This window comes from Embiotoca jacksoni, unplaced genomic scaffold (assembly GCF_022577435.1).
Source record: "Embiotoca jacksoni isolate LCO1_2020_lvr unplaced genomic scaffold, fEmbJac1.0.p SCAF_2, whole genome shotgun sequence".
NCBI lineage: Eukaryota > Metazoa > Chordata > Actinopteri > Embiotocidae > Embiotoca > Embiotoca jacksoni.
The window spans coordinates 1,406,967-1,418,188 of NW_027185340.1; the positions used below are offsets into that span (position 1 = coordinate 1,406,967).

Consider the following 11,222-nt stretch of genomic DNA (forward strand, 5'->3'; position numbering starts at 1 on the left):
CAGTGTGGTGAGCACAAATCTGCCTACCTAGCCCTAGAAAGGCGCAGCTGCACATCCAAGAGGGTCAGTGTTATTTCGCTGTATTCTCCCCTTGATTATACGAGCTGAGCCCATCAAACCCAGCATAATTACAGTAATTTCGCCCTTATTTATTCTAATGCAGTTTCCTATCTCTGAGGTAATTATGAGCAATTTTTTTTCGCACCGAGGATCTTTCTGCGTTGACAAAAGAGATAGTGCTCTGAAAGAAAATTTCTGCTGCAATAGAGAAAAAAGCGAAATAGGTGAGCTGCCTTTTCGTCACTGTTCCCTTAGACGTAGCCTGTGTATAAGACTGACAAATTGCTTGCAGGTGTACATCACCGAGTTGTCAATGCGAAGAGGTTTCAAAATTAGCAAAGGCACAATGTAAGAGTAACGAGAGCAGCGACTGAAGAACAACTTCTGTGTCTCCCCTTCCTTACATCTCTCCTCGCTGTGAACAGCTTTCTAAGCTATAGGACTTTACTACAAAGGAAGCTCCTTGGTTGCACATTAAATACGCTGAAGTTACATTTTCTCATAAGGAACTCCTCTTTTCTTATATCATCAAAGCATCATTAACATTCAACGATCTGACTACAAATTAATAAATGCGATAAATTAGGCTCAGCCTGTTTCCTGTGTTTAATCACCCCACATGCATTCAGTCGTCCCGCTAAAATATAAGAAATAAACATTTACCTTTCAGCTTGAAATTGTAGAGGCAGGCTGCCTCTCAGGATTTGCAGAAATCAGCATGGAGGATGATGAGCAGCAGCAGCATCCTGCAGCACAGACACAAGCCGAGCGCTTTAAATCCCACAAAATGTGTCCCATGTGTTGGTCTCTAAGCTATAGCAGCAGAGTTCAGAAAATGACTGAAAATGTCTGCTTTATTTCCCCTCTTTATAGCTGATGGGGAAAAAAATGTAGATTATTAGCATAAATGTTTACTCCTCATTACGCTGATGACATTGTGCACTCGAGATCTTGGTAATCTTTGGGGGGAAATTATGAGTAATTTTTAAAAATTTAAAGCAGCAGTTACCATGCAATTCAGGCTAATTCTGCGTCGGCTCCACACGGATATAATTATCGTTGAGTCAAGATGTTAGGCTAAAAACTATGCATTGATATTCCCATTTATTATGTACATACAACTTTGACAATGTTGATGCTTGAAATAGCGGGAAATTGTCTTGTGCAAAAATTACACCCCATATTAGGACATCTAAAATTGCGAAGAATTATATAGTAATTGCAGGCTTTCAGATTTGAAAGCCAAAATGCTCAAACCAGAGCAAATGTGGATGAAATTACAGATCAGGGTATAAATTAGAATAGGGGGGCATGGCATTTACAAGTTGCCAGGAGAAATGCAAAAAGTATCAACCACAGCAGCTCTAATCCATGACTGAAATCAGAGTGAGCATCAAACATCCTGAAATCAATTTTTATTTTCAGAAAGCAAAAAGCAAATTTTTTTTTTTTTTCTTTTTTTTTAATTTTTCGAGCAATCTGCGCTGATAATGTATTCTTCCAGTCCACGATGCAGTGCAGACCTATCATGATGCATGCATTTCAACTCCGCACAACACTATTGATAATTGATTTGAAGTCAGATCATTTCAAGTTATGTAGCCTGCGTGTTGTTGTGTCAGCACAGAGCACAGATCGGCTGCATGCATGGCCTCTGATACTGCCAGCCCCACGGGGGAGGCTCCATCATGCAGATATAGCAACCGCTGACAAGCTACAGTCCTAATTATGGACAAGGAAACGCTCCCACTTTATGGCCTGTGGTCGTTTGAAGGGAAGCGTGTGGTATAGACAGTAAATGAAGGCTGCAGTAAGTGATAGAGCTAAATGATACGAGTCCCACTCCATCTATCTGTTGGAGTCAAAGTTCTAACAAAATGTCTAAATTAAATTAGACTAATATATGATCAAATAGAAAACACAGGCCTGTGTTTCCTGGTAAATGGAGAGTTTGGACGTGTGCCTGTGTTTTCTATGTAGCCCACAGGCCCTACTACAAGCCACGGCAATAATGTGGGTCAAATCTACTCGTCTTCAGACATCAGAGACTTTTCACTTGTGAGATGTGAGAGAAGTTTCCATGATGCTGTGGCTGCAGGCGCCGGATCCAGTTCCTGTCTCTTCTGCTCTTGTTCGGCTGGCTTCGTAAAACGTCTGGAAAACGAGTCTGAGGAGCTCGTGCTCATCTTCACCCTCATCTTCACCCTCATCTTCACCCTCATCTTCACCCTCATCTCCTCCTCGCGCATACCAGAGCGTGCTGTTGTGCTCTCAGCTCCGCGTGCGCCCCGCGGCCTCTGCTCCTGCCTGCACGAGCTCCTGCTCCTAAATAATCAACGACTAACGGAACCGGTTGAAATAGGACACGTTTAACCGGGAGCAAGCTTGTGATAGCACACTAACATCTTTATTTAGCTGTTACAAACATAATCAAGGTGAGATGGTACAAACGTCTGCTGAGCTTTTTAAGTCCAAATTTACAGCCGGTTCTGGTGGAGCTGATAACCTGGTTGCTAAGCAACACAACTTGTGCTACAGGTGTCTGGTCAACGATATTCAGGATTTTTAGATCGAAATGCAAATAGTTTTAATAAATATAAATTTAGCCTTTAATTGTTTATGATAGCCGGTACAATTCAGTAGAGATATTAGGAAAACATTACAAAAAAAATAAATTAGAGTAACGTTTTCTTTGTCTGAAAACATTTGACATGAGAAAAACTTGTAGCTGAGCACACCACAAACACAAACTCTATACTATTTGAAAAAAAGAAAAGAAAAGGAAACTCTAAATGTATGTAAATAAAATAGGCTAAAATAAAAATGATAGTCCTCCTGCAGGCATACATTAGTTATAGAGCCACTGGAAAAAGAGATAAACCAACTCATATTCTCACAAAAAACAGAAACAGCCAGATGCAAATGCACAAGAAACATTTTATTTAAATAACGTCTGCCCATATATGGAACACTGCTAAAATAAATAAGACAAAAAAATACAATTAAATGTGATACAAGTAAATCAGAGGGGAGAACAATCAGTAGCTTACGGTGGTTAATGGATTTGCACCAATAGCCAAAAGAAAGAGTCAAAGCGACAAAGGGTTATCAAAAAGCTGTGGTAAAATATTTACAAACGTGGATTCAGACACTTACCCCCCAATATATTCAAATCTACTACACGAGGAATGGATAAAGGTAAGCTGTTTTTTTTTTTGTTTGTTTTTTTTTTAATTTTTTTTTTTTTTATCGCACAACAAAATGAGGTCATATTGAAAAAGGCACGATACAGTTAACTTGTGCTACATTTGTGACAGGTTGTCCTGCGATGAATGTTTTATTTTGCAGGAATGGCAAAAAGTGACGTCCGCGTAAAAGTGGGCTTGCGCCCACGCTGTGATTGCTTTGGGTAGTAGTGGTTCATTCATCCCTCACATAAACAAAATAAATAAATATAAAAATAACTGTAAAAATCTGTATGTACCATTTGCCAGTGAGAAAACTGGCAAGGTCCATGAACCTGTCTGGCTCCAGCTCTCCTAGATGCTTGCGTAAAGTTCACATGGCGCACACACAAGTTCTGTAAAATGAAGGTATTGGCATTTGTTTTCTTTTTTCACCAGTATTGTCCGATTTAAACCCGATGTTCGTTTGCTTTTTTTTTTTCTTTTTAAATTTTTTTTATTTCAGAATATCGTCCCAGCGTTTATGGCGGCGTTATGGTGGTGCTGGACCAGAGCAGGCTGCAGATGCGCCGTAGAGTTCGTGGTTGAGTACCAGGAGTAGTTTGCCAAAAACGACGAAGGCGCAGTCGTGTTGGGAGGGCTGCTGCTCTGAGGTAAACTAGAGCTGACACTGTTCATTCTTTGAGTCTGTGGAAAGTCCCAGGCAGTAGTTGGCGGAGACGTGCATGGGGGAGATTCGCTGGAAGCAACATGTTGATCTGGGGGGATTTCTCCACTTTTCCACAACTTCTTGAACTTGGAGCGGCGGTTCTGGAACCATATTTTGACCTGAAAGAAAAGTAGATATAAGCATAAAAATGATTAGCTGATATTTTCTAGCTCAAAACCTCATTCGTCAGTTTAAATTTATTTTCATGAGACACAAAGTGGATATTTGACAGCGTTTAAACCCGTCTTAGATGTACCCACCTGTGTTTGCGTAAGGCCCATCGAGGCTGCCAGCTCGGCCCGTTCTGGTAGAGCCAAATACTGCGTCTTTTGAAACCTCCGTTGAAGTGCAGCCAGTTGAAAGCTGGAATAAATGGTTCGAGGTTTCCTGACCTTCTTTGGTTTTCCATTAACCATCCGGATTTCTGGCTCGCTCTCTTCTTTCTCTGAGGGAATATTTAAATGCAACTGACGTTATGCATGAAGGATTTTGAGATTTTTCAGTGTTGTAGACTGTTACGCATATTTGCACTGCCGTCAGTTTGTGTTTGGCAGATTTGTGTACACCAAGAAAATAACTTGATTAAAGATGTCCTGTTGGAAGCCAGGCAACAATGTCAATATTTGAAAACTGCGTTTAAGAATAAATAAACATGGACATTGATTCATTAATTATAATGGAGAATTAAGAATGTGTTTTGTAATTTTTGACCAAAATTATTGTCCTGTCAAATATTGTGCAACAAATTATTTAACTTGACCTCAGAAATTTCATGTTCAAAAACAACAAATATGGCATCCATATGAATGTTTAAATCAGTTGAAGTGCGTGCCTACCTGTCTCGGCTGGAGTAGGAGAGGAGTTGGAGCCGTAGGAGCTGTATGCACCATAAGATGAGTTGAAACCAAGGTCGTATGACTTTGCGTTGTATGGCACAGAGTTCGTGGCACTGCCGTGGTACTGGTAAGACCCGAGCTGGCCAAATGGAGACCCGGCGCAATGCCCAGGCTGCTGGCTGTTGTAATAACTGCTGTCCGTCGCCGTGGACACTGGCAGAGTCGGGGACTCCTGCGATTTGTGCAAGCTGTGGTAATTGCTTGAGGTAATCTGGTTCGAATGCATATCAGTGTTTAAGTTCTCAAAAACCCCAGTCATCTTCGAGTTGGAGCGAAGTAGACGCGTAACCTATGCGCAAAAATCGCGAAAATGCAAGCTGAAAACACGACTCAAATCTTGGACTGATGACACCTTTTCGTGAATCAAAACGCATCCCCGTGGAAACTGTGAAAAAAATCAGCGGAAGGTGCGTCCTTGTCGCAGGCCTGTGATTATCTGCTACGGTCGGTGGTGGGAGCGCATTTATGAGAGAGTGAGAGGGAGAGCTACTGTGTCTGAGGCAACCAATGAGTAAGGGCTGCACGACTGACTACTCCCCATCGCGTCCCCCCTCCATTATTTGTTCATGTCTGTCTGTCCCGGTTGCATCTTAAAAGAATCAGAGAAAGGTACCGTGATCAAACGTGTAGGCCCAACAGGTCTGGTCCTTAGAATTTGATCTCCTTGTGCATGTGGAGAGATTTTTAAAAATGACTTCAACATGTGGGTAACATGTACAACACATTAGAAAAAGGAAGCATTAAACTAGTGCAGTAAATTACTTATCGCTAGCATTAGTTTTCCATCTTTTGGATTTCATGCTCGTAATAAAGCAGGTTTTTTTTCTGCTCCTTGTTCGAGATTTGTTGGAGGGCTTTTCGTGCATTTTTTTTTTCTTTCTACATTTTGGTCTTAAAAGCGCCTAAAATTAAGTGGCACTAAGAAAAGTGTTCAGAAATAAACACGAACACAGACGGAGGGGGGAGTTGAAAATCAAACACTTTGGATGACGCTCAGAGTAAAGGTTTGGTGATCTCAGAAGACAGCTAGAGCGCCCCCAGGTGTAAGGAAATGGACCTACAGACCTTTTCCTTCTATAATTCATTTTGTTCGCATTTAGTTCACAACAAAATGAACCAATTTATGATCTAACTCACTTCACGTCGGTGTGGAGAACTCTTCTTCACATGGTGTCCCCAAACTAGATTTCTTCAGTCTGTGAGGGGTTTCTGATCTCCTGGAGTTTCGACGTTCATGTGATGGCAGAGTTGTACAGGTGCCTGTGTTCATCAGCACTAGATGGCAGCATAGTTCCTTTTATTAACATCTTGCATCGACAAAGCTGCTCAATTTACTGAATGTCACTAAATGTGCTGATGAGGTGATTATGCGAAGTGTCGAGATGTCTTTTCTGTGGGCCAGACTAGACTCACTGGACACTCCAATCCAAAGTTTTACAACGTCCACTATATGAAGCCTGTCTATTTATGAGAGATATGTTGAACTCTAGTTTCTCCCAAGTTTTTTAATTTGTAGGTATATTATCCTAATTGTTTAAAATAGCACCCATGAAATAGAGTAAAGTTGAGTAGAGTGAAATTTGAACATACCCAAAGGGCAGTTGGCATGACAAACAGTAATCCAACACAATACATAACACACAACACAGTACACCATCCATATCTGCACACTGTCACCATTAATAGAGATGCAGTAACATCTTAGGTTATAGTTTGTTTAAAAATACAATATCAGATGGATCAAAGGACAATCTGTATGACAATTAAACTAATCTTCTTGTGTAACGTTGTGCAGAATCTTAAGGGAAGTGCGTAAAGTGCTCTTTAGATGTTCTTGTGTGAGGAAGCTTCAAGCAGTCACTATTCATTATGGTCCATTTCATGTTGCACAGGCAGTTATTTCCTTCATTCTGCTAATATGTCAGTGAGGCCTAATGCGTTTATAGCGGATGCTCTGCTGCAGCTCCAATCCAGGGAGGACTCTATCGGCCCATTGTTTTCCTGAAATGCAAGCAGTCTTCTCCCACCATAGGCTAATGTAGCTGCGTGTCACTGCTCATTAGTGGAACAAAGTCTCTGCATTCAGCCGTCTGCATCAGAGACAGAATGAGCGGAGTCATGTGGGAGCTGAAAAAGACTGTTTCACTCATTAATTATTCTCATAGTTTACAATGGACGTCATGGGAGAAATGATCTTCTCTATACAGTTTTCTGGTTTGAAAAAAATACAAATAACTTCACAATAACCTCATCATGTCCAGGTGACTTTGGGAAAGGGGCCTGTTCAGTTCACCGTGTGAAAGCCATGCAATATAGAGGAAACAAATAAACAGCTTTAGAGTCAATTGAAAGGAGGAAGTTCCTCTGAAAAATCGTCAAGTCATCAGGTTTTTAAAAATACTAGCCAGCAAGAATTTCACAACATGGTTGACATTTGCCAACAGGATGTGTGAAAACAACAGCACAGATTATGAGTCTGGTAGTCTGGTAGTTCCTACCATGCCTCATCACCCTTAGAAATTGACAGTTATTTCTGCCCACTTTGTTGTTGCATCAAACTAAAGCATTCCTGTTTTTCATGAGGGTCGTGTCCAGTTAGTTGATTATAAATTTGATGTCTTCCCTACTGTTGCAGAGCAGCTGGTGTAGTGGATCCTCTCGGTGTTCGGTGACATGGAAATGATGCCAAATGACCGCACACAGATGTAAGCTGCTTTTATCATGCATTCCTAATTCCCATCTATACAGGAGCTTCTCTTGACCCGCCTTACACCCGTCGGCCATTTTCACATGCAGTGCACATTCAGTTCATACTGTCACATATTAGTTTCTTTCTAATGGGAAAAGGGGACAAAATTATAATGTAATAGAAGCACTACTCTTTGTATTTTCATTTGCTGACAATAATTTAGTTTGATAGTTATTGAAATGCTCATCCATTATTTAAAGGCCACTTGGCTACCAACGTTAGGTATTTCTTTATCACATTGAATATTAAAGTAAAAACCTCTTTTGCTATTTTTTTTGTGAGATGTTAACACCTAAAAACTCAGGAAGTAATTGACATCACCTTTTTCTAATCAAGCCACACCCGCTTCAAACCAGAGAGGGGAACGCAAACACAAATACCTTTCAAACTTTAGCAGAAAATATTCAAAGTATTCAAGGTCCAATGATACATTTGACAGGTTGCCTCTCATTATTAAAGACAATCTAAAAATGGTCATTACATTTGCCAGTTTGGTTTCGATTCCACAGAATTTAACATGCTCGTACTCCTCATGTCCTGAGCTTCGTCATGACTGTATTCAGACATCATACAAGGCTGTTGTTGTTTCTACTTGCTCTGAAAAGTCTCTTTGCAAAACCCCCCCCCCCCCCCAAAAAAAACCCCAAAAACAAAAACAGCTTTAAAACATCAATTGGTGTGTCTTGTGTAGGACTAAGCATCATGACTTACAACATTTCTTACTATTAAATTAACATATTTAATCAAAAGTTTACAAACAGGAGAAACAAAGTGCATCTGAAACCTCCCGTTGAAGATGTTAATCTGGAATTTGCAGTCCATATAATTAACTATGTCAATCAACTTTGGATTTCAGCCTACGCACCATGTTTTCCCTTTAAAAAGGTTGTGAGGAGAAAGAACACCGGCTGATGTTGACATTTTGTCTTGAGGAATCAAAGTGCACAAAACAGGAAGTCGCTTTGAAAGACAACAACCGTGACATTTTGAATAGTTATTGATCTTGAGCATCTGTTATCTTGTTTTTTATGTTGCAGAGGCTCAAATGGCAAACAGAGGCTTGGATCGTCTCAGTAACATAAGCACACGGAGCTGAGGCTCAAGAATTAATAACAGAAGACGGGGCTCAAAAGAAGTTGTATAATTAATATAAAATGAATATATTTACACTGTTTATGGAATAACCCAACGTAACAATACAACTGGCAACACAGGAGGACACAGAGAGGGAACCTCTTCCTCTCTGGAACGGATGTTACACAAAATATGAACCTGTTTATTTAGACACTAATTGCTTCTGATGTCAGGACTTAGTGAAAGTCTGAAATCCTAATAGACTAGAAGCGATGTTCATTACTGTGTTCTGTATAATCCATTATATGCAATGATAATAATGATGATGTTTTGATGATCTTTGCAGGAAAATTTCTTCACATCCCAGATTTTATTTGATTTATTTTGATTTTATTAAGATTGTTTTTCAGTGTGAAAGTCGCGTTTTCTCGGATTTTACTTTTTCTATAATGTGAGAGTAGATGGATGTCTAAGACATTAGACTAACCTCCTCAACCGATGACCCTAAAGTATACTACAGCATAAAGTCTGTTGAAATATATGGAAGTAAGTTTACTTTGAATATATTTATTGTAATCATGTTAAAGCACATTTATAGCTAACTTTAGACTACTGTATTAATAGCAAACTCTGGCTGTACATTAATATATTCATTACAAGTGCAATAATGCTTGTAGTGTTTAATTTACTTTTTAAGGTCAATTTTAATGAGTGTATCATGTGATTTTACTAAATCTTTTTAATTTGAATTTAACTTAAAATGCATGTGCTTACTAACAGAAAATTCATTTTAAATGCAATTTTAATGCCAATATTAATATGTCACTTTAAGTGTTGTTGTTTTTTTAAAGTGTATTCTTAATTAGTACTTTTGAAGAGAGAGAAAATATTAAATTGGTGTTTAACTTGCATTTTAACAAAGTTTGCAAGTGGATGTATGCAAAAATACATAAGAATGATATCAAGTATATTAAATACAACTTGAGCGGTTTCAACACAATTTAAGATATACTTATTTTGAACACATTGAAAGTATACTGAATAACACGTAACAATAAGTTTCCAATTGTTTTCCCCGGATCCTGGTGAAACATATTTGATGTGCTGTACTTTGGGTCAACGGGAGCAGCAGCCCGGTTGCTTGTGGATCTCAGACAGGTTTCTACCTCAGTAGAGTGATTTGGCTTTTACTAGATTCTCTTAGCTGAACTCCTGCTGGGTCAGTGGAAGCAGTCATCTCCTTGGAAACTTACCTTTTTACTATAATCACATTACTGCAAGTTTTTCAGCTTTGGCCTGAAAGTTTAAATACCCCAATGAAATCCAGCAGGAGGTTTATTCGTCCTTCCATTGTTTCCAAATCAGTCGGCAAATAAAACTTCTGCAGGGTCTGTTTACATTCATCACGTGTGCGTCCTGCAAACATGGAATTGATCTCCCAAGTGTTTCTTGACCTCTGTGTTTCAAAGGTTCAGCGTGCTGCATGGCTCCGGATGTGAGTGGAGTTGGAAGCCTTCAGCAGGGTTATTCTTGATTGAGCATGTGTTTCCTAAGAATTAGTCATGGCGGCTTTTCCCCTGAAGAATAATTATTTTTAACAACAAAGGCTTTAATGACGAGCACAGGCAGACAATAACAATTGGAAGGAAGTATTCAGTTTGAGCTCCGAACAGATGCTAAGGTTCATGTTTGATGCTCCGCACTGGGACAGTCTGTGTTAAAGATCACTGTTATGTTTGACTTAGATGCACTCCGCTCATATAATGCATATTCTCTACTAGATAGATAACATACAGAGCATCCATAGCTGATGCTGTACAACAAAAACCTTTAACCTGATGTCTGCACTTGTCTGTAGATTTGATTGATTGCATGATTTACTGCAGGTTGGACATTTTTCACAGCCTTTGCTGCTTATGAAACAAAAGAAATGAAATAATTACACTTCCTGATATGAAAACAACTGTACACACCTTGTAGTTCTTCTGTGTTCATGAAAACCAGATTATCTGAAGATGTTTGGGTTCCAAAACCCAGGTAGAAAGACTGCCTGGTGTACAACATGATCAACATGACACAGTGATAGTACATCCCAGAGGGCAGTCCTTTGCACTAAAGCAGAAATGATTTCTCATTTTTCAGGGCAAACAAAGGAATCCCCAGAATTCCCTGTGTCATCTGCACGGCCCGGCTGAGAAAGAATTCAGAGGTCTGCGGGGTCCCGCTCCCTTCATTGTTGATTCAGTGGCACACCCCCCGTTCAGGGACCATAAATGGATGCGTCCCTTTGTGCGAGGGGAGTGGAGCAGATTTACTGCGGATGGTCTCCTTACAAAGGACGCACCACTGTCACAACAGGACCAGGATCAGCTGCTCCAACTTTCACAGTATGATTTAACGCCATGCTTTACACATCCACTGATGCAGACACAACCTCTGTTGTCACTCAGCATCCATGCACCTCCACCGCAAAACACTGAGAGATCTGTCCTCCCCATCTGTGGATACAGTCGCAGCTAAGGTTGTTTAATTTATGGTCACTCACTTTT

At 39.9% G+C, this 11,222-nt stretch overlaps 1 protein-coding gene across 1 annotated transcript; it reads right to left on the reverse strand.

Moving 5' to 3' along the window:
- Positions 1 to 2,985: 2,985 nt before the first annotated feature.
- Positions 2,986 to 5,276, reverse strand: dlx2a (distal-less homeobox 2a). The gene is made up of 3 exons (XM_069153813.1): positions 4,791 to 5,276; positions 4,215 to 4,399; positions 2,986 to 4,073 (listed from the first exon to the last, which is right to left on the reverse strand). The coding sequence occupies exons 1-3, from the start codon at positions 5,107 to 5,109 to the stop codon at positions 3,747 to 3,749; spliced, it is 831 nt and encodes a 276-aa protein (XP_069009914.1). The 5' UTR covers positions 5,110 to 5,276; the 3' UTR covers positions 2,986 to 3,746.
- Positions 5,277 to 11,222: the final 5,946 nt, after the last annotated feature.

Coding starts and splice junctions, on each gene's coding strand:
- dlx2a (XM_069153813.1), bottom strand. CDS start 5,109: ATGACTGGGGTTTTTGAGAACTTAAACACTGATATGCATTCGAACCAG. Junction 4,400..4,790: donor TCCTACTCCAGCCGAGACAG/GTAGGCACGCAC, acceptor ATATTCCCTCAG/AGAAAGAAGAGAGCGAGCCA. Junction 4,074..4,214: donor TGGGCCTTACGCAAACACAG/GTGGGTACATCT, acceptor CTTTTCTTTCAG/GTCAAAATATGGTTCCAGAA.